General features: G+C 38.5%; 1 protein-coding gene across 1 annotated transcript in view; it reads left to right on the forward strand.

Moving 5' to 3' along the window:
* PCLO (piccolo presynaptic cytomatrix protein) overlaps positions 1–24306 on the forward strand; it is a 395249-nt gene that overhangs the window by 225903 nt on the left and 145040 nt on the right. The window contains exons 7-9 of the mRNA XM_082013967.1: positions 6811–9019; positions 14252–14400; positions 22100–22181. Coding sequence (XP_081870093.1) covers positions 6811–9019; positions 14252–14400; positions 22100–22181 — 2440 coding nt within the window. The remainder of the gene's footprint in view (positions 1–6810; positions 9020–14251; positions 14401–22099; positions 22182–24306) is intronic.

A 24306-nucleotide genomic window follows, 5' to 3' on the forward strand; every position in this document is an offset into this window, starting at 1 on the left:
CTTAAGCTATGGAAGACAAAAATTTACAAAGAGTTGAATTGCACTAAGGGGAATGGGTAAAGAGGCTGCTGTGTCTTCAGTGAGCAGAAAAAGCAAACAGTATGGATATTATTTGCAGATATAAGCTAAGGAAATGAAAACATAAGCTTCTGAATAATGTGTATGTTGCTTAAAATCAGTTAAATACACACATATGCAGTATTGTTCCAGTTACACTGTTTAAAGTCAAAGTTTCAAAACATTGCATTTCATTCTTCTCACAAACTGATTTTCCACTGATGTATTTCTGCTAATTTAAATTACATTTCCTAATTTTTACCGGTATAAATTGAGGAGGGAATTGCCCCCTTGCCCTTATAGGGGCGAAAGTTGTCAGTCCTGTTCCAAATGTATCACACAAATTGGTTAGTCTGTGTAAAACTACCTCTTCTACACAAACAACTGAGAACAGCTATTATGCCTACTCATGTAAAGTAGATTAGGGAAGTGATTGTGCCCCTGTACTCGGCACTGGTGAGGCGGTACCTCGAATCCTGTGTTCAGTTTTGGGCCCCTCACTACAAGAAGGATGTTGAGGTGCTGGAGCGTGTCCAGAGAAGGGCAACGAAGCTGGTGAGGGGTCTGGAGCACAAGTCTTATGAGGAGCGGCTGAGGGAACTGGGGTTGTTTAGTCTGGAGAAGAGGAGGCTGAGAGGAGACCTTATCGCTCTCTACAACTACCTGAAAGGGGGTTGTGGTGAGGTGGATGTTGGTCTCTTCTCGCAAGTAACCAGCGATAGGACGAGAGGAAATGGCCTCAAGTTGCGCCAGGGGAGGTTTAGATTGGATATTAGGAAAAATTTCTTCACTGAGAGGGTGGTCAGGCATTGGAACAGGCTGCCCAGGGAGGTGGTGGAGTCGCCATCTCTGGAAGTGTTCAAAAAATGTGTGGATGTGGCACTTCAGGACATGGTTTAGGGGACATGGTGGCACTGGATTAATGGTTGGACTTGATGATCTTGAAGGTCCTTCCCAACCTTAGTGATTCTGTGATTCTGTGATGCTGTGAAATGTAGGTTTAGATCCCTTTGAAAATCACTGTGTAAGGGCCACATCTGTCTGTAGTTTGCATATCAAATTTCCATTGAATTTCTTCTTTCTCCCCCCTGAGATCAAAAGAAGCATATGGCCTTTTATGTAAACACCTGAGGAAAGAAGTTGATATCTCATGTCACATTAGCTGTTAGGAAGTGTGCTGGGCTGTTCCCTTGCATTTGAAGTGAAAATGGCAATTTCAAACAATTTCACAGAGAAAATGAAAGGAGCAAGAGGATGGAAAGTACAGAAGTGCACATCTGAGGAATGAGTGACTCTCTGACACAAATGAAAGCAAAAAAACTCTGAGAAATGCTTATTGTTTTGGAATAGACTATTTCTACAAATTTTATATTGGTTTTACCAGAAGAGAAATTTATCTTTACTGAGCCTCCAAAGGAGTGGAAAAAAAAACCACTGAGAAAATAAGACTGACTGGCATCTCAGTGCTGCTGTGTAGTGATTTAGAAACTAGTTTTCTGCCTGACTGCTCAGTCCCCAGAGCAAAATACTTGCAGAAAAGAAAAAGACCAGAGTTACATAAAAAGAAAGCGCTAGTATATTACTCATGAAGAACCATAAAGAGTATCGTTCAGAGAGTATGGTTCAGCAGAGTATTTCCCTCTCATACACAAGGCCAAATTCGGCTCATCAAATTCATCTTCCACTCCCCTTGCCAGCAACGGCACACGAGGCAAGGCAGCACACGTTGGCTGTCAGGGTTTTACTGATGGTTAGAATTTGTACAGAGCATGTACTACTCCATTCTCAATACTGCTGATGAGACTAGCTTTTATAAATACATATTTTGATATATCTTCCTTACCATGTGAGATTCATCTGCTTCCCTTTACCTGTTGGCTTCAGAGGTGGGTTCCCACCATATGGTGGTTCATGCCATAGAAGTGACTCTGTGTCAGCCTTAGCCAGTGGAGAGAGGTTTCTCAATATTATTGCTCTAATGTTTGTTAGTAAGGGTTAACGAAGCTGGTTCCCTCTAGTCAGTACTTACCACATAGTCGATATTAAGTCCAGAAGGGTCCACAAAATCTTACGCAAGAAACTATTACTTTGCACAGGACAAGCTACAAGACATTATCCAATATCTCTGTCTGCATCCTACAAGAAGATCCAGTTAAGGATTCCATATTTACAATGGAGTAATCTAATATTAGTGTATTATGTTAGTATCTTTTGGAATTACGTTTCATTTACAATCAATTTTAAATATACTGTTAAATTACGGACAGGTTCTTAGTGAATGGCAACTGATTTTCATAGATTCTTTGAAGTAAGTTAAATGTTTAAAATAATGAATTGCCAAAATTTCTAACCACTCTTACTGATGCATTTCCAACAATGAAGAGCACATACCATAATACCAAGTAATACATACCTACCCTTTGTAAGTAGAACAGCTTCGTTACAATTACAGTTTTTGCTGTGAGTTTTGGGGGTGTGGAGGGGTTGCATTTGGGGAGTTTTTTGGTATATGAAAAATTCCACATGTGAGAGCTGGAACACAGCTACAGCACAGGCTTCACTTTCCACCCCATCACTGCCGTAGTAACCTGCATTAGTTCCCACCTAGAGGGACCTCTGTTCAGAATGGGTCATGAGTTTGCTGAGCAAGCTTATTGACTGCATAGCCCTTGTTTGAATACGAAAAATATTATTTGCATTATTTTTCTAATAATCCGGGTATAGCCAACTTTCTACTGACTTTTCAAGCCTGTTGCAAGTCAACATCAGATCCTTCAGTAAACCTTACCCTGCGAGGGGTAAGGGTTTGTTCCTCTAGAGTGTAGAACAGTCTTTCCACCATGCTGTTGAGTCTTCAGAGGATTGTGGCAGAGGAATGGCTTCAGCTATGACCCACTTTACATTTGCTTTTTCATAGCATCACAGACTGTAGGCAGTCTAACATCACTGTCTATACAGTCTAGTGGTGGCAAGTAGTCTATGTAGTGTCTACATAGACAATCTAGTGGTGGCAAGCTCTAATAAGGGTGCTGTCATTACAGTTGTAATTAGTTTGTGCATATGCATATATGTATACATATTGCATACCTTATTTGCGGGATTTGTCCCTAATTATACCAAGAAATATATATAAATATGGGTCTATATTGTCAGCTCTAAAGAGGACAGAAGAAGAAGTTTAAGTTTATTTGTGTTGTGATCACAGAAAATGTTTAAAGAACAACGAATAATGAGGGTTACATATTTGCTAGTAAAATACGAAATATGCAAGTATATAGGAGTTTATGCCCAAGCATGAAAGCTCAGTTCTTTGAGCAAATGAAGCTAATATCCAAGCATGGCTAGATGACTAGAGAGAGAGGAAGGTGCAAGAACAGCACCATATCATATTCAAACAAATTCAGTCGAAAAGAGGAGAAAGATTGAGGAACTAGAATCAAACACACTGTTTAGAGGTAGAAAATTATCACAGATCTCCTAAGCCATTCAGTCCCCCAAAGTAAACTATTTCTTTAAAACCGATAAAAAGCAGTGGAATATATGAGTATTTCCTAGTGCTTGACTGATGCTTGTAGTGGATCAGAGTCTTGCTGGCCTCATCAGCAATGCCATCAAATTGGAGGAGACAAAAAGGTAGAAAAAAGTACTTTCACAAAGATCCACAAGGAATAGGATGGTCATCTCGAATTATTCCAAAGTCACCGCACAATTTAGCAGGGTTCACAAGGCTTTGTCCAATGACCTCTAAAAGTTCTAACCTGGGAGATGAAGCACATCAAGACTAACATGTATTCGCAAGGCAGAAAAGGAAGGTTTTGCTAAATCTGTTTGCATGCAACCTTCAGCTCATTGCTTTGAGTTGCTCATTGTGATGTTATCTTGTCATTGAACTGCAAGACTGAGGAGCGCATTCTTTTCCTGCCTTTATTATCAAAACGTTCTTAAACTTACAAATTGGTGGGGGAGGTGAAAGATTGTTTTTCCTCAGTTGTTTAACCTGTAGTACTGAGGAGAACATATCTGTAGCTTTATCTCAAGCACAAGCTTTGGACTTATTTTAGCAAGGTCAGCCTTGCCTCAGAAGCAGATCTGATTACCTTTATGTCTATCCTGAAGGGAGGTCCCAGAGTAATATGAAATTCTTTCCATACACAAGGGTCAGCGATAAAGTAATAACATTTATAAGGATGTCATGGCAAAACAAGCAGCAGAAGTTAATTCTAGTTCTTGAGATTTACAGTCAACATTTAGAGTGATCATTTGCTAAACAGAGATTGATTTTTAAAAATTAGTGAGGGTGATAGTAGATAGCTACTAATACTGGCTTATTCAGTCAGAGAGCTTGCTAATGTCACCTGACGTCTAACCTAACAAATTTGAAGGAAAATGCGAAAACTAAACTTAACAACTACTCTAAAGTTATCTGCCAAAATACTGCAGCTGAACCTCCCTTAAATATACTAATGAAATTCCTAGGTACCATGCTAACATAACTGATGATGAGAATATCCAAGAAGAAGAAAAACCCCCACAGATTTTATCACAGTACTAAAATATCATATTTATTTTTTTCTTATCCCAGTGCAAATATCCACTAAAAATAATGAAAACTTGCCTTTTATGAGAATAGCAGCTGAGAACTAGAGGTTATCAATACTTTTTCAAAAGCAAGTGGTACATCTTCCCATAGAGTTTATTAGTCTGAGCTTCTTTATATGTAGACAAGGATATAAAACCAAGTTATTGGGTTTTTTGGATAAAATGCATTGTAAGCTGACGCTGGGATTTACTCATCAGCAACTTAACTGTCATCTGAAAATAATAATTCCATAAAGTATTGTAGACCTTTTAATGAGTGTGTTATTAATAGCTCTTCCCCAATACCAGTGACCATCTGTGACTGCTTCACCATCTGTGATTGCTGTTTCAGTTTGGGAGGGGGAAATAACAGTGGTATTGTACTGAATTTACAATATAAATTAATAGCCAACTAGACCTACTGTAGTCAATTAATTTTTCTTTGATTATAAGTACACATTGGGCAAGAGAAAATTAGTGCCTTTGATTTGTTGGCACAACATGGGTTTGGGAAATGGCCACGGCAAGCTGAATACAAATTAAATTGCATTTATTGAAATCTGAAACATGCAGAAGTTGATGGAATTTAGATGAAGAGGATGAAAAGAGCTTAAATGGCACTTGAAAAGGTAGTGAATGTTTCTTTAAAGATCTATGACAAATGATGTGTTGATTATTGTGATTTGCTAAGGTTAGGTAACGGGAGCAGCAAAAAAGAGTTGTCAACACTTTTTAAAAACTTTTACAATTTGTTGACAACATATTAGAATAAACAGAGAAAATCATAATTTATAACCTCCTAATTAAAATGAATCTTGTTGACTTCTTATCTAAGCTAAGCTTTATTTCAGAAGGAATTCCATTTTTAATTAGTAACAGTTAATCCTTGGCAAAGTGCTGTGCTTGCCTGCAGAGAGAGTCAAGTTGGTTGATATTCTTTTTACTTCCCTTATTAAACTCTGCTAAAGTGTTTCCATATTTTGCTGTTAACATGGCTGCATTCTGTAATGGCTGAGGTGATTATTTTTAGTGTATGTGTATAGATCAATCCCTTTTCCTTTACTAAGGCAAAATTGTAAGAAGCTACTGGGGAGATAGGATGCAATTTCAAAATTATTCAAGTACCACTTCTTAATGTATCTACATTGTGTGGGAGCCTAAATGTACTTCAAAACTAAAAATAACCTTTCAAAAACCGTAGTAATTTAAGGCACGATTTAGATTGCATTTAACCAGTTGCATTGCCTGCTTTCCTAGTTGATGAAGAGAGATAGGCACCTCCAAAAAATGACTCATCAGCCTAACAGATCAGGGTGAATCACCCTTCTACTATTAACTGTGGGGAAGTTTGGACATCTGGACTGAACTAGATTCCTAGTATGCTGCTTAACTTTTTTGAAATTTTAAACTGTAGTTTTGGAACTGAAACCAATGTCACTTAAGAAAGTCTTCAGTGAACTGAAGAAAGCTCATACCACTTTTGTAAAGCACAAGAATCTTCCCTGAAAATATATATGTAGCAGCAGAAGTGAGGCAAAAATAACAAGGTGGACTGAGGACTACCTGTTGTACCAAGTGTGTTGGCACCAAAAAGTCCTGCTTTGGTGTCTGGATTTCAGTACTAGTTATAGCTGCTCAGTATGTGCTCAGTGTCTGGCTCAGAGACTTCTATTTGGATGTACAGGTTATACATATATTTATATATTAATATGTATATACGCACATTTATAATTATACTTTTTTTTTTTCTATTACATGCTATAAAAAAGGAAGGTGTGTAGATCTATATATATACCCCTCCCACACACACATGCATTGTATATGTTTATGTATAAGTGTATGGAGATTAAAGAAAAACAAATAAACTTTCAAATGACAGTCAAGTCCATTTCAAGAATAAAAAGTGGATTTTTCAGTCTCAAGCTAAACAAAGTCTTAGTGAGTGTCACCCTTGTTTTGCATTAGATTGCTTATTTTCCTGACCTTTAGCAGGCTGACAGCATTTTTTCATGCCGTTTTCTGTTGCTTATTCACAGATACCACAAGCTTCCTCTGCGTTAGAGAAAGTATGTGGTTAAAATATAAAACCATGCCATGAAAATATTTAAACGGCTCGTGATTAATTTGTGATCAAGCGTCCAGAGTAGTGATTCATTCTTGTTTCTTCTGTTGCAGACAAAAGGTTCTTCAAGCATAACTCCATCAGGCACTCAAAAGAAGGTGAAGAGGACTCTGCCCAACCCACCTCCAGAAGAAGCAACAGCAGGAACTCAGTCACTATATACCACTGTGGGATCAGTTTCACGCAGAAGGATTTGTAGGACCACCACTATGGCCAGAGCCAAAATTCTTCAGGATATAGACAGGGAACTGGATCTGGTCGAACGTGAATCAGCCAAGCTTAGGAAGAAGCAAGCAGAGCTAGATGAGGAGGAAAAAGAAATAGATGCCAAGCTGAGATACTTGGAAATGGGCATTAATAGGAGGAAAGAAGCCTTACTAAAAGAAAGAGAAAAGAGAGAGCGTGCCTATCTCCAAGGAGTAGCAGAAGAACGTGATTATATGTCAGACAGTGAAGTTAATAATACCAGGTCAACCAGAATAGAAACTCAGCATGGCTTGGAAAGACCACGTACTGCACCCCAGACAGAATTTAACCAGTTTATGCCACCACAAACCCAGCCAGAAACACAGTTTGCCCCTGCTACAAGCCCATATGCTCAATATCAATATTCATCTCCAGCCCTGCCAACTCAAGCACCAACTCAGTTCACACAGCAATCACATTACCAACAACAACAACCTTTGTATCACCAGCAAGTTTCACCCTATCAGACCCAGACAGCTTTCCAAACAGGAACTGCTATGTCCTTTACTCCACAGGCTCAACCTCCACCATCCCAACAGTCATCATATCAACTCCCATCACAGATGATGGTGATACAGCCAAAGCCAAGGCAAACCCCATTATATTTGGAGCCCAAGATAACGACAAACTATGATGTAATTCGCAATCAGCCTCTCATGATAGCACCAGTTTCAACTGACAATAATTACGGTGTTTCCCAGCTGAGCAGTAAATACTCTACTTTGGATTTAAGGATAGGGCTAGATGAGAGAAACAGCATAGCAAGCAGCCCTATATCAAGCATATCTGCAGACTCATTCTATGCAGATATAGACCACCATCATACGGCCCGAAATTATGTGCTGATTGATGATATAGGAGAACTTACTAAAGGAACAGGGGCGCTTGGTTCTAGTTTTAGCCTCCATGAGAAAGAGCTGACCAAAACAGATCGATTGCTTCGCACAACTGAGGCCAGGAGAGCACAAGAAGTGTCAGACTTCCTAGCACCACTGCAGACTTCTTCTAGGTTACATTCCTATGTTAAAGCTGATGAAGACCCAATGGAAGACCCTTATGAGCTCAAAATTCTGAAACATCAGATAAAACAAGAGTTCCGTAGAGGTGCAGAAAGTCTTGATCATCTGGCTGGCCTGTCACAGTATTACCATGGGGAGGGCAGCTACAGGCATTTTCCAAAATCTGAGAAATATAGCATAGGTAGGCTTACTCTTGAGAAACAGGCTGCTAAACAGCTTCCAGCAGCCCTCCTTTACCAGAAGCAGTCAAAACATAAGAAAGCTTTGATAGACCCCAAATTAACAAAGTTTTCACCTATCCAAGAAAGTAGAGACCTTGAGCCTGACTATTCAAGCTATATGACTTCTAGCACTTCAACACTTGGGGGAATTACTACTAGGGCAAGGCTTCTTCAGGATGATATCACATTTGGCCTTAGAAAAAACATCACTGAGCAACAGAAATACATGGGGCCACCACTGACTTCATCCATTGGAGCAGGCCTTGGGACTGCACTGGGTCCAACAATGAGATCCACACTACAAGATGAAGCAGACAAGTCTTATAGCAGTGGTAGTAGATCTAGGCCCTCATCTAGACCCTCCTCAGTTTATGGGCTTGATTTGTCACTGAAAAGGGATTCTTCCAGTTCTTCTTTAAGACTGAAAGCCCAAGAAGCTGAACCCTTAGATGTTTCCTTTAGCCATGCTGCACCTTCTGGAAGAACTAAACCCACCAGTCTACCTATTAGCCAAAGCAGGGGAAGGATCCCAATTGTAGCACAGAACTCAGAGGAAGAGAGCCCACTAAGTCCTGTTGGCCAGCCAATGGGAATGGCAAGAGCGGCAGCTGGACCCTTGCCACCAATATCTGCAGATACCAGGGACCAGTTTGGATCGAGCCATTCATTACCTGAGGTCCAGCAACATATGAGGGAGGAGTCACGGACTCGAGGCTATGATCGAGATATAGCCTTCATCATGGATGACTTCCAGCATGCCATGTCAGACAGTGAAGGTAAATTAGGCCTCAGACTGGTATCTTACTATCACAACGCAAATCCTCATTTCTATGCATGTGTCTAATTTTTGTTATACTTCAAAGACTTGTTCTTTTCTCTGTTCCTTGGTGCATCTTCCGTGTATCTACATTTTTGGGCTTTGATTTTTTTGTTTTATTTGATATTTTTTATTTTACCCTAACAGCAGTTTCTGGATGGTGTTAAGCTACTCTAGCATGCTCACTACATAGTTGTTGATTTGCTTTCCTTTTGGTTTGCTTGTGCATTTTCCTTTTCACTTGTTGATGTCTACTTTTCTGATGATACTGTGTAGAATATTCCATGTACGATACAGTCCCTACCATCAGTCTTTATGTGGAGCCTACTCCAGTGACTGTGAATCATTGAACTTATTTGCAATAGTTTTTGTTGGGATTTGGAAATAATCTCCCAAATCTCTAAAAAACTCTAGTAATTTTATTTGCATGAAATTTCATGATAGAATTCAAGAATTGACAATTCCATCTCCCGATGCACCACGTTAGATCTGCGTTTATATAGAAATAGTGTGTTCATTGAGTACATATTGTACGTTAGAACCATATAGAGCTTAAGGTGACAGCAAAATAACGTTCTACATATGGTTTGTTGAAAGCATCCTGTCATGTGGACTTCTGTGCATTCAGAATTGTGATGATGTAAGATAATTTGTCATTTGGATGGTGCAAGACAATCTCATCCTTCAATAAACTTGCATAAAGTATTTTACTTCTATTGATGATTATGCAGCGTAGCTGGTTTTATATGCACCCCATACAATATGTCTGCCAAATAAGCACAAGAGTTTATCTCACTTAGGTTCAAGAAAGGAACCTTTCTGATGTATTATAAATGGTGCAATTAAAAATGTTTCTTCTGAATAAGTACAGCAGAATGTTAAAGCTGGTGTTGGGTACTAAATAATTGCAAATTATGTATCAGTTCTGTTTGAGTCAGTTCAGATTTAATATATTCTAAATTGTTTAAAAATCAGAAAGACAGTTTGAAAGAAAATGATATTTAAATGTTCAAAATTGTATGCGCTCCCTTAACTTTTTCTTATGTGTATTTACTGCACAATAAAGGAGACTTTGCATGCGCTATATTGTCTGTAAATGGCAATGATTGTCTCAAAAGACACATTTGCATGATTATGAAGTAGTATGGTTTATTTTTCAGGTTTATATTAACCTCAGTGTTCGTTATTGCATTATTGCCTTTTTACATATGCTGAATCTTTCATAAGCATTAGCAAATTGAATCTATTTGCCTTCCTGATTCTACAATATGTTGAAGGGTTTGTTCTGTAAGTTTCTTTTCATATTTTTAGATATTTACAACCTCCTCATGAAGCCTGTGTTTCAGGTTTCAGGAGACGTTCGGGACCATCAGCTTTTATGATTTTTATCAGAAGTTTAAGTGTTTTCACTGTTCTTAAAGTCTTAGCACACGGAATCCTGTAATTACATCTGAAGGCAGTTGAGAGGAACTCCACAAGTTGCAACTCATATAATCCTTCTTAAATAAGTAGATGTTATCTTGTCTCAACTTGTGACTTTTAAGGGTCATTCTAGGGTCACATTGTGAAAGACAAAGGACTTCTCCTCCTGAAAACTAAGGAAAAGCAAATTGGACCAAAGAAAGCCTATTTGGTACTATTCTACCTCATATAAACAGCTCATAGAGAATTCTATTTCTGCACTACAGTGCATTATGTTTCTGTTATATATTTGCACGAGGCATACATGTTACATTTTAGGCTGAACATGTTTTGTTCTTAAATTAGTCCCTTATTAGTTACACTCTTTCAGAAGTATTCTAACTCAATTCATATGTTCCTTATTAGATTGACGTGTCCCTGAATACCAGGGCTTCTCCTTTCAACAGTATTTTTCTAATTTCTATCAAGCTTTTGTTTCTTCACAAAGAGCTTATTTTTGCACCATTTTATGTGAAGTTCTGGGAAATCAAAACATTTTATGACCCTATTTTTAAATATGCTGTCTCATAGCAAGTAACTTGAATTGAAAATAATGCATATAATTTGGATGTAAGATAAAAAATTTTCCAAAGAAGAAATTACAGTTCTTCCAAAAGTTATGGCTTTCTTTTTTCTGGGCTGCAGTTTTCTGTGTAGTGCCCTCACAGTGGGCAGCTATTCTGGTGTGTTGCATCCAGCCTTTTAACACAGTTTTCTTTTTTATTTTTTTTCTAAACAATTGCTGCAAGGTGTTGATGAGATTTCATTAAAAGAAATAATTCTTAAGTACTATCTTAGAGAAACTCTTCTTATGCTGAAGCTTGAATTTTCATCTTTAGAGACTTTTAAAAATGAAAGTCAAATATTAAATTTAAATTGTTTTTCTTTAGTTCAAACTGAGAGATGTGCTTGACTTTCTATTCATTTTTTATAAGTCACATTCCAAAAGAAATACCAGAAAACAATACAAATAGGTCTTTGAGGCCAAACCTTCTGTTTTTCACTAAGTACACCCACATACTGTAACAAATCTTAAAACCATGCTTCAACATGTAAGTAGTACTTACACAAGGATTCCAAACTTTAAACAGGTTAAAAAAATGGCTTTAGTGTCAAAAGAACAAAACATCCAGAATTTGCCTTTGAAAATAAATAGCATTCTGAGCTTTTGAAACACCTGGTGTTTTCTCAAGTTGCGAAGTACCATGAAAGCTCTGATCCAACAAATAGTTCTTTATTAAACCCAAAGCTGCCACAGTTTCCATAAACTATTAAATACGTTGAAGATTCTAATTTTCAAGGATGCTGAAGCTAATGCTCAATTTTATGAATGTGAATAATCCCTGCTGGTCAGCTGAGAAGATATAAAAGGTACTTCCCTAAAGGATTTTTTTTTCTTTTATATGCGAATTTGTTAATTCTACCATAGAGCTTAGAACTTTAAAATTGAGGTGTGAAGATATCAAGACATCAACACAGCTGACCTCTTGTACTTTTTCATCTGTGAGATTTAGAGTGGTCACTGTTAGTTCTCTGAACAAGTTTCTTGGACTCCACAGCCTGCGAGTTCAGTCTCACCTTTGTTAAAGTGTGTGCGGTTAACAGCATGGGACCTTAGTGACTCCAGCAGGAGTTTTTTACAGGTGGGACCATTGGGCTGCATATTGTTAGTCTTAGGACAAAAAGGATATATCCTCTAAGACTGTCAGTGATTCATCTTGACTATTCTCAGGTTTCAGATGAAACAAATCCCACGCCAAAAACCATTGTGTGTGTATGTACCTATGAGTGCGGTGTGTGTGTCTATATACACATGCATACATACCTTTTTAAATTTCATATAAAATATGCACATTCATCACAGCTTGATAAAAAGTAGGTTGGTCTGAACTGCAGTATGGGATTCTACATATGTGCTAGCTCTTCAAGAGAAGAAATCCAGCAAAAGTTATTTCAGCTGAGATGGGAAGAGAAAAAAAATGTCATTCTTTCTTCTGCTCAGCTAACGACACAGTTTGCGATAGTCAGCATCAACGTCTGGGATCAGGAAAATGCATTAGGTTCTTCATGTGAGCTTCAGTAACAAGTTCTGTCAGGATGAGTTATGAACCAGCCTGGCACATGCAGGCACTAATCAATTGGCATAAATGTCTAAAGCATAAAGGATTTGCATATTAGATCATAAGGATTTATTGAGAGTAATTAATCAATAACTGATCATTAGCCAGACAAGCATCAACCTTTAATAATGTTTCTATTTAATTCATATATGCTGATCTAAATAATATTTTCAAACCATTTTGTATTAAATCAAATTCGTGCATAGTTAGGAAGGAAGAGATTGCATAATATCTGAACCAAGATTAAGAATTGTCCAAAGGCCTAATATAACATAGGAATTTTTTTACCACATACAAAATATTATTTTTCAAAAATCATGCATATATTATTCTTCGTTTTGGAGAATTTAATGAAATAGTAATGAAAAAACAAAACTTTTATTTTTTCCTGCCATTAAACTTTTTTCCAATTATTTTTTAAACCAACTACATTATGTTTACTTTAACAGCTAAATAGAGAAGATTATGCACACTACTACCATTTTTCCTTTTTAAATTCTCTTCTGTGTCATGGAACAATTGCATTCACTCTTGTTACTATAGCAACAACTGACCTTATTTAAGGTTTGCAATTTCTGGTGGTTTTGCTGAAACAAATATTGTCTGTCTTTGAATTCCAAATTTATCTTGCTTATTAAAGCATAAAATTCAAACTTTCATTACATTCTAATTAACTCCACCTTGTTTTGATTTACACTGATGGACAACACAGATGAAATCTGTTGTATAGTGGAAATATTGTTAAACACGTAGTTGATTCTGATCCCGATGGAGTGAAACGTATGTTAGTTGACCCAATAGTCAGTAAGCATAAATGTATGTATTTGCAAAACTGATTTCAGTCAGCTGGTGTTATTTGATCCCCAAAAGGTATCTAACACAATGGATTTTATACAGGTTAAAAAATGTTACAAGCAGAAGAACATTAATCTTACAGAATTATTGCAGAAAGAACATTCTGGCTAAATTTCCGTGCGTAAGAAGGCTCATACTGCAAAATCGGGGGATGGAATTCAAAATGAGAACGCTTGCAATATTTCTGCTTAGAATTACAAAGAGTGTAGATTGCTTCATATCTTCTTTGATTTGGGATGATAGTGATTTCATAAAAGAGTCTCAATTTTCTTATAAGTACTTCTAGATTATTTGCCAACGTATTTTGAAAAACAGTCAGTTCAGAAACTTGGCTATTAGTGGACACTGGGTTTTGAGGGTTTGTCTTTTGGGTTTTGTTTTGGATTTTTTTGTTTCCCTAGCCTACTGCAAAGTAACAATTTGACTAATTTTTTTCATCAAACATTTTAGAAATGTGTGAAATCTGCAGTGTATTTCTGAGCTGCCAGAAGGAAGGAAATGGCTATAGCACTCGGTATTGGGTTTCTTCTGGTATTTAATATCCATAGTTTTGACATAAACAGAATCTTCTCACTTTGCTTTATCACTTACAGCTAAATTATGCTTGAGTTCAATGTCTCAAGTCCTGACTGTAACTTTGCTTTAGCTGCATGGCCAGTTAGTAACCACTATGCATGTTTGCTATGCACAATGCACATTATTGCCCTTTGCCCAGCACTGGATCAGAACATTTGACCTGTCCTTGGTTTTCAAAGCCTATCACCTCCGTCGTGAAGAAACAGATTGGTTTGACAAGCCCAGGGAGTCTCGTCTGGAGAATGGACATGCCCTTGACAGAAGACTGCCAGAGAAGTTGTCCCACTCTCGACCACCAAGTCAACACCAAGACCAAGTAAGCTGTCAAGATGTCCCTTTAGTTTTATAAATGTCTGACAATTTAATCATACTGTCTGATAGTGTAGGGACTACAGGATTAAACAAATTGCAGCTACATTCAGCTGAAGTGCTGTTGAACCTGTGTTTGTCATCAGTACTTGATGATGAAATGAGTAACATTTGTCTGCAATTCAGTATTAATTTTGCAGGTTGTCTTTTGATTTTTTTAAATATATCTGAAAGGAGCTATATTCTAACTAGAACTATATATACATTAGGTATTCCTATTGAGAAGTAATAATAAAGAAAGAAAACTGTTAGTCCCATTTTACCTTAGTAGCTTAATCCCATCCAAATTCAAGCCCTTTCTTTTAATAGTTTAAGGAAAAGAGTTGCTTTATCCTGTGGACATTTGTTTCCACTTTCAGTTGGTCAGTATTATCTCAGCAGTCTGGGATCAATTACTGAATAAATCAGCAAGATTTTATCAATCTAATAATTAGAATGATTCATTTTTTGTAGCAAGAAAGAAAAATACCATATTCTGCCTTACACGCTTGACGACTTTGAAATCTAGCCCACCTGAGTATACCATCACATATCCTCTTTGTATGAATGTAGTTTATATATTTCAGATCTTTAAGGTCTTCACCTGATTGTTTCAGTTATCGTTCTTACTGATTGATTGAGATTATACTCTGTTTTCCATGAGATGCAATGGATACAAGAGTGAGATGCAATGGATACAAGAAAAGGCATTGCATGGCCCCTTTGCGATACTTAATAGCTGATATTGCTCATGTTGATTCCTCAGATAACATACAAACAGGAATATCCTACTGTCATGCAGTCTTTGAAACTTTTTTTGCTGGTGAGCATTTTCACTGACATTTAACAATAGAATGTAGTTTTTAGGAAGAAAGGATGTAGTTTTTATGAAGTAAGCATTCAAATATCTTACAATACAAACTGTCATCTATTTTTATTTTTCTCTCTTTTTCTGATCTCTAGTTTAGCATATATTGAGATCTACACAGCCGCGGTTGTACTGAGCCTACTCATTTCTTGTTGAGAAAGAGGGTTTTACAACATACAAGTTCACAGGAATCTATTCAAAAACTCAATCTATGAACCATTTTTTTCAGAAGAAAGGATGTTTTACAATCTCCACAGCTCTTAATATCTGGCAATAGATTAAAAACTGCCTATCTGCGCACGTTAATCTTTGTAAGAAGCATGCATTATTCTGAGCGTACATAATTGTATTTGACCACTAAAGAATCATGATGTAACATTAAAAATCTGCTTTGAAAATCAAGCTTGTCCACGAAGAAGGTTACTGTTATCCTGAGCTCTGTGATATGGAGGTGGTCAGTAAGACATATTTAACTTCTGGCACTCCAGAGCTTTTGCCCTGGGAAACAACTGCAGGGCAAGTTACTGGTCACAAAGGTCTGATCTTTGTTTTTTCTCTTGTATAAATAGCACTACACTAGACTGGCTGAAAGACTTTGATCAAAATTCTTTGGGAGGAAGTTTAAGAGAACTGAGAGTTCTTGTTTTCTTGGATTATTTCCAGAAGGATTTTTTTTTTTTCCCCTCCCTGAAGCTGTTGTGATATCCCCATGTTTATATGAAATAGATTTAAGATCTCGCCAAAGGCATTTTTGAGGTTTTGTAAAATCTGAGATGGAAACTAAAGAGTGAATATGTTCAAAATAATTCTGTGTGGTGCCCTGTAAAGCGTCTGCAGAAGACAAGTGATGTGAAAGGAGAAGCTTTAAAACAGTTCACTCTTCATCTGTTTCTGCCCAAGTTGGCTACTGTCATTCACCCACTGGTACAAAATAGTGTCAGTGTGTCTGCAGGAGGGAGGAATGCCCCTTCTCACCAACTCTGCATCATCTACCTTGTCCAAACGTTACTTGGAGCTTGTATATCTTAAATATCTTCTGTGAACATTTGATTGAGATAATTTAAAAAAAAATCAGACACAGTCAGAAATTAAATTACTTTAAGACAAAATAAAAAGGGTCAGAGCCATTTAAAAACGTTTCATTATCTCCACATTGAATTCTGAAAGTAAAACACTTAGCAGTAGAAGCAAGTAAATCAGTATTGACATCTTTATTTTTTAGCATTCATATTATATTTTAAAACTATCAAGAAAAATAAAGCATTTTCAGGCCAATGAGTGTGCTGAGGCAAAGTAAGCACTCCCCAAAGGCTTTTTGAGTCCTGTCTCTTCTGTAACAAAGAAGTTAGTGAATTCATTGTCCCATGCTGTCTGCCTCCTGTATCCACAACTCTGTTCTGCGCAGAGCACTATAGTGTCCAAGCATAAGGTACTCTGGAGCCAAAAATGGCAAATTGTTCTTCATCCTGACCATCTGAACAGGTCCAACCTTCACCCAGAGCTTGCTTGATTGCAGAGGTTTTCCTGAAATCAGTTAGGAGGACAGTTTCCTTTTTAGCATAGTAATTAAGCCATCGCAACTCCTTTAGTACCCTGTACTGAGGGCAAACCAGCCACAAAAGGAAGTATTTGCATCAGTAGCACTAATCTGCTTGTAATGTATCAGTCAAAGTTACCAGATACACTTACTGGCTGTAAACTTGTCATTCATATTTTCTACTTTATAGAAAACGTGAATATTTTACTGACCACTGCGATATTTGTATTACAGAAGATTTTGTTTCACATGTGTGAAACATCAATTTCCTTACTAGAGTAAATCAGAATTGCTTGATTACGTCCCACAGAGCTTGTGCAATTAAAGGTAATAAATAAAGCACAACCCTGGGCTTTTGAAGTAAGAATGCAGCGGAGTGACAACCCTGTACTTCCAGATTTTTCCACGGATTTCTTATAACCTAGTGGATTAAGCTCATATACTCTATTATTAATATTAAAATATATTTGTTTCTATAGCAACTCCTGTGGTGCTACATAATATTCTTAGATCACATTCAGTTGCAGTGCAGTTTAGTATTTTAATAGCTGTTTCCCAATATAGCGATTCTGAACTGCTTACCTGAGGAGGGCAAACATGGGTTAAACCTAATCAATACCTAATCTATTGCAGATTTCTCACTGATCCCTGTTGACCTCAACAGTTTGATTATTCAATGCCAGTTGACCAGCAACTTCTTTAAATTTCCAGACATCAAGGCTCTTTCTATGGTTATTTTTTGTGCAAATTATTTGTATATCCTGAACTAAACGGGCTATTTCAGACTCGTCGGAAGGAACAGTAGGAAGAGGTGCCAGGGGAGTAAGAGATCATGACAAGGAGGTGGACAGTGAGAGTATATTAGCAGGAGATAAATAGCTTCTCAGTGAGGGTTTTTAAATACGGAACTTCCAGTCATTGTAGGTGGGTCTTTTTAAGTCCTGAATGAAGAATAAAATACCAAACTCATCATAATACCAGGGTATTGTCATGAGTTCACTTTGGCAACAGTCTTCTAATCACGAAAAGAAGACAAGGGCTCTAGAGATGCAACTTCTTGAATCTTAATCTCCTATTTCTAGAGGCCCTCAAAAAGTACATGCTTGACTTGGTTCATGGGTCTGTACCATTGCCTTGAAATTTAAGTCACGCCTTTCTGGGGGCACTTGAATATTGAGAAATTACGAAAAAACAGGTCACAATGAGTCATAGGTCATAATGGTTAAAATGAGAAAATACTGTTTGTGACAGAGATCCAAAAGGCTACCTGAAAACTTTTGTTCCTCATTTTTTAAGTCCATCCAGCTTCGTTTTGATTGTTTTCCAACTAGCAAGGAGTTATCATTTTAATTTGTAACAAACTGCTTTCTCTGTTTGAGGCTTGGCAGGGAAGAAGGTATTTTATAATTCAGATTCTCTAGAAATATGATATTTACAAATTTAATTGTTAAAATATCTAATCTAATGAGTGAATTGTTAGCTACCCCTCACTATAATTCAAGACGGAACTTAGCAGGCAGCTTCTCAATTTTCAGTCACACAGAAATGTTATTCTCACTGCATGCCAGAATGACTTCTAAATCAAAAGTCAGAGTTCTGTACTGACCTAATTGCAAAACCAAAGGCCACTCACTTGGCAGTTTATTAATATTATTAATATTAATATTATTCCTTCAATACTTCTTCTGCAAAATATCTCCATTATCAGGGACCTATTAGTAGAGAGGACTTTCCTCCTTCAGGATTTCTAGAGAACTTTACATTTGTGCTCTGCCAGAGGAAATGTAGCGGTTCAAAGGGGCAGGGTTACCTTAGCTGTGCAAATTCTTGATGCCAGCTTTCACAGGCCTTGTGCACGCATGCAAGTACCTGTGGTATTCGAAAATTAGGATAGATACTGTCTAACCCATCACCTTGAGCATCCCCCATCTTGTTCATGGATACCTAACTCAGATAAAATGTCCCTTGAAGACTCTGTTTCCTAAGGGACTACAGCCAGGCGGAGCTGCTGAGGTTCATCTTATCAGGCCCTGTCTAAGATATCGGTGGAAGGGGAGCTGCAACACCATTTAAAACCAGAAATTACCATAGCTTTGATGATCTGACCCAAAACCCAGTTAATACGTTATAGCTGTTGCTATGGGCTTTGCCTGGAATACTAAAACACACTTGATGCATTTTATTTCTTAAACTTAAATACAGCACTAAAGAAATTTATTCTTCTTAATTGCCCTCTTTACCTTATACAATTCCCTTATGTGAGGCTTCTACAGAGTTTCTTTATCAGATAAAATGTGTAAAGACAACAAAGGGAAAACAAAGTGTGTATTTAAACTGATGCTCTGTAACAGCCTTAGAAAACCTCAGCACATTTATTTGCCATTCATTCCATTTTTTTGGAGGGGCTTGGAGATGACTAATAACAAGTCATGTGACCAGAGCTTAAATTCCCAGAGGAAACACTTTATGGTCCAGTTTTCATTTAACTCACTGGGATGCAACCCCCAAGGGCCCGCTGAGTAATGTGCAGAAAAATGTGACCCGAGTCCCATGTGAGCTCGAAGAGCACAATAAGAGGGAAGATACACTGGAGAGTCAAAATGTGTCTGTGATCAGAAGAAGATGGCACTGCCAGTGCTGAACTGCAAGAATTACTACGCGAGTGTGCTGAATGCTCCCAGAAAGGTGAGGAAAGGATCTCCCTGACAAGGGCAGATGGCAGGAAACTGTGGGTTTTCTAGCAAATAAGTGGGATCAAGTCAGCTTTTGCCCTGTGACCTAAATCTGGGCTCGGGGACTTACACGTCCTCCATTCCTGCAGCCTTGCAGTGGAGGGACTGCCCCTTCCGCGCTGTAGCTCAGACTTGCGCTGTCGTGATCGTGCCACTGCAGCGGGGTCCCTCTGTACCTTCACTGGGGTAACTGGTCAGCTGGAAGGGCCTCCTGGCACATATTTAGGTGCAGGAAAATCACCTTTAGTGAAAGTTAGGTCTGAACGCTTGGAAACACTTGGATTTTGTGTTCTACAGAGTTTCAAATACACTAGTAGATTTTCGACAGAAATACAAGGGCATTCGTGGTTAAAGCAAAACCATCAAAACCAACATAACCGTTCTTCCCATTATCTATTTACAGCAACCGCTGTTTTTTCCTATTTATTCTGCCACTTCCAGACAAATACTGTTCTCAAGGTAAATGCCTAATGACATGTTAAATTTAAGTACTGATTCCCACCAACAATAAAAAATAATATGCTACCCTGAATGCTAATAAATTTTAATGCTTTTATTCGTAACTATATGAATCACCAAGATTTATACTTATTGTAAAATTCCGCAAGTGAAAGTAATGAGGAAGGGATAGACTAAAGCAGAAGACGGTCTATATTTTCTGATGTATTTGTCAGCAAATCATGTACAATAAGGCATTGAAAATTCTTGGATTATTATTTATTCAAAAAAGCAATCTTGCTAAAGAAAGATAAGATAGAGCAATTAAAAACAATGTGAATTTAAGTTTATGAGCTGCAGTGTTCCTCAGTTACATTGGCTTGCTCCCACCAAAACAAATCCCAACTAAGAAACTGATAGAATGTGTTCATACCGCTTCTCTTATATTGCATTATTTCGTATTCTTTTTCACTGAATTAAAATAAAATTAGACACATTATTACAGATATTTTACAATTTTATTTAAGCTACGCATTGCAAAGACATTATTTTCACTGCTAAATTACAGTTGCTGCATTTCTGATCATGTCATTAAAAACATAGCAATGTCCCTATCCATTTAAAAGTCTCAGGGCCTTGTACACACTTCTGGTAGTATTAGACACGATGTCCTGGTAAAATTCCATGCTAAGTCCTCAGGTCTGCCTGATCTCAATTGCTAATGTATTCTGAAGTACTTGTCCACCACCAAATCCATGGTCTCCTTTTTGTCCAAGATTAATTACAGTCAATATTACTCTCAGTGTGTTACGGGAGGATTTCAGCCCTAGGTGCAACATCATCCACTGAATAAGAAACTGGGTTATGACAAAAGATGTAGAAACTCTTCTGCTCACTGTGGGATTGATCTAAGCGAGTTCCTGGACTTCTCGGTTTCCTCTCCCATCGTTTATGTGGGCTATCCATTAACACCATAAACTCTCCAGGGCAGAAACTGTGTTTGAAGTGCTTGCTTAGTTCAGGAGGAGCTTAATCCCTTTAAATGCTACTTAAATATAAATAATAGCAATGAAGTCTTGGGAGCAGGCTGCTGATATACTCAGACTGCTGCATATCCATGCTGGTTAATGTTGTCCCCTTGGCCCCTTGAACCTGCCTCCCCAGGCCCCGTCCCGTTGATGCTCAGCCCGGAGCAGTCACAGGCAGTCGCGCTCTCCCCCCTCGGTCCGGGTGCAGTGCTCAGGCTCAGCACGAGCGTGGGAGAAGCAGAGAGGGGATGGATTCTGCTTTACTTCTGAAAGACCAAAATCGCAGGCAAAGAGGGTGTGTGGTAGGTGTGAGGTGTGTGAGCGTTGCACCAAACATACTCTCTGCAAAGGCATTTTGGTGTGGGCTCACAGCGGTCGTCCCTGGCGAGTGGGTTAGTCCCTGCTGCACGGCCCCTCCTGCGCCCGTATCGTGGGGCAGGTGGGATCGTCCCAGCTGCAAACCTGGCTCTTTAGTGCGTGTTGGAGAGACGTGTTGGTCTCAGCTTTGACACTTTCCAGTATCAGCCCAAGTAAATGTTGTGCATTTGCACATAGAATGTAGTCCTAAAAGTTTTGGGTTGGGTCTTTCAAAAGGCTTTTGAAATTTGATGACAAGAGGTACATCGGAATATGTGGTTTTGCTGAAACTAGAGCTCGTGGCTGTTTACACATTCAACTACCATTTTGTTTCGGTCTGTATGAACAGGATTTTATAATAATTACAGGAATTGTATTTAATTTCATTCTTCTCTTGAACGTTGCTTGGACAAAGGATTAATGTTAAGAGAAGTTACAGAAGACCTTGACCACCTTCTCGTCATTAGGAAACAAAAATCAGAACTAAAGCCATATTCAAAATGATTCTGGCTTTATGGAAGCAAATACTCATTCCTCTGCAGAAGGATTTTACGTCTGATGAATGTCTTGAAACTTGGGGGAGTGTTTGAATTGTGAAGTTGTGATATTTCCCTGGATGAAATACATTTGTTTGCTTGTTTCTGTTTCAACTGTCTAAAATTATTGGTACGATTGATGTTGTTTTATCTTTTTTTGACATGCATATTTGTGTTCCTCAGATAAATGGGAAGCCCCTGCAGTACATTTTCCCTCATGCAAGGCTCAAACTACTGAGAGACCCAAAGGATCACACAGTTTCAGGTAAAAAACAACAACCCTCTATGAGACATGAAAATTGATTTGGTTAGCATGAATCATGCAAAAAATCTGCACTATTAAAAATAGTTCCCGTGTCATATGCAGCAGGAAATCCAACGGTCATTTTAAATCTTGCTAGCTGGTGTTAACACAAAGCAGCAGTGCAGAAAAAAGGTCACAACATCTGTTCGAGATACATAAGCTATACAGACGTTAAAAACAGAGGGAATATCTGTTATGTTATACATACGAGCAGTCTGTTTTGCTGTTGCTTTTTATATAACTCTCTATTCTCTGTATGAGGAGTTTCTATAAACTGGGCTTGTGTAGGCATTCAACATGTACAGAACCGAGAGTTTTATTTTTTCCGTCCTGGAACTACTCTACAGAGGCGGGCAGCAGAACAATCAGATCCCATTTTAGAGTGATATCTTCACATAGAGACATTTATCACAGGATTTCAGATTTATTCTCTTCTCCCTAACACTAACACAAATGTTCGTGTAAGTCTGAGTCTGCTTGCACAGGAGATGAAAGTGGCAAAAGGTGATACCATTCACCTCCCAGGCGGTGAGCGGGAGCACAGTGTGATGTTTTCGTGTGTTAAATTGTAAAAAGGCTGCCAGCTGTAAGATCTAGCACAGGTAAGGCCTGTCTGTCTGAGTTTTTGGACTTGCACTCTTTCTCACTTCTAATACTGATAAGGAACTCAAAGTCTTTTTAATACGCTGTTTGTCTTCTTTCAGAGGTACATGCTTTAGGCGTTTTTGTCGAGAAACCGTCAGACTTTCTTTTAACTCCCTTTAAAAATTCTAATAGTGTGTGTCAAACCCTGTTTCTGCACAGAAGTAATTACCGACTGCCAGCTCTGGTGTTCCCTCGAGCGTTAAGTAGAAAGCGGCACAAACTTACTTGAATTGCTAAATATTGTTTTCACAGGGTTTCTGGCAGTAAAATTTGATCACTTCCGCCCCCGGTATCCACCTCATCTTTAGGGTGTTAAATGAATGTTCTGTATAAATTATGAGGTATTTTCTTGCTAGTCAGCGTAACACCCCCGATGACTTCGGGATGCGTAAGGACCCCTCACCCACCCAGCACAGTCTGAAAGAAGCTGCCGGGTCCGCAGTTGTGGCGGCCTCCGCGGCCCCGGCCCTCGCAGCCATGGGAGCTCCTTGACGTCCCCGTGGAGAATTTTGCCCTGCGGGTGATGAGTAATGCTGTGATCCAAGCTGCTCTCTTACTCAAGAACAAGTGGAATTACGACCACACAACTGCGTATAGCTCGTGATTCGATGTTGCTGAAGGCCTGCGCGCCTCTATAAAGTTAATTACCCTCCTGCAATGTAAAACGCCTGTTCCACATTCTCTGCTGGCTCTCGTGCTGGCAACCGCAGCAACATGCTGCGCGTCAGGGTCCATGCCTTGCAAGCGATGGCTGGAGAACCAAGGTGTAGGCACCGAGTGCCCGTGTACTAATGCCCTGCACAGCACGAGACCACACAGGATCAAACATTGACCCAGGATCCTGCTAAGGTTTCATAGCCCACACTGGGGTTGCTCGCTGCTGTAGCTGTGCTCCATTGTACTTAAATTTAATTGGACTAAGCAAGCTTGGCTACGTGTCTACAAGCTGCAGTCATACTTTTGTTTTTTAGTCCAGATAGACCCATGGAGACCTGCACATAGTTCTATATGATGTACATAGAGATTCCCCTACAAATATGAAAAGGCTTAAGTGCAGATTGTACAGAAAAAAGCCAAAGGTGGAACAGGGTACCAATAGGGAGGACCTGAGCCAGAAGAAATTGTACTTTTTACTCCTTGTGAAACTCCTTGACTTCATACCTCCCTTCCTCCCTCTCTCAGTGTCTGAAGGATTAAAGTACACAGAAACTCTCTTTAAGTGCACAGTGCTTTCTGGTTAGCCTTCAGCTTTTGAAATGGCCTCTCCCAGAGCTACACACATGGGTTTTATTCACTTTTTTTAAAATTCAATTTTGATTAACCATTAGCTGCAAACTAATAGCAAGTATCTTTGTTTATTAACCAGACAATGACTATTAATCAGAGACTCACTTAGATATCTACTATACAGCAACAGTTACTTAAAATATTGGTAAATTAA

Source organism: Phaethon aethereus, assembly GCF_964289735.1.
Source record: "Phaethon aethereus genome assembly, chromosome: 1".
Classification (NCBI taxonomy): Eukaryota; Metazoa; Chordata; class Aves; order Phaethontiformes; family Phaethontidae; genus Phaethon; species Phaethon aethereus.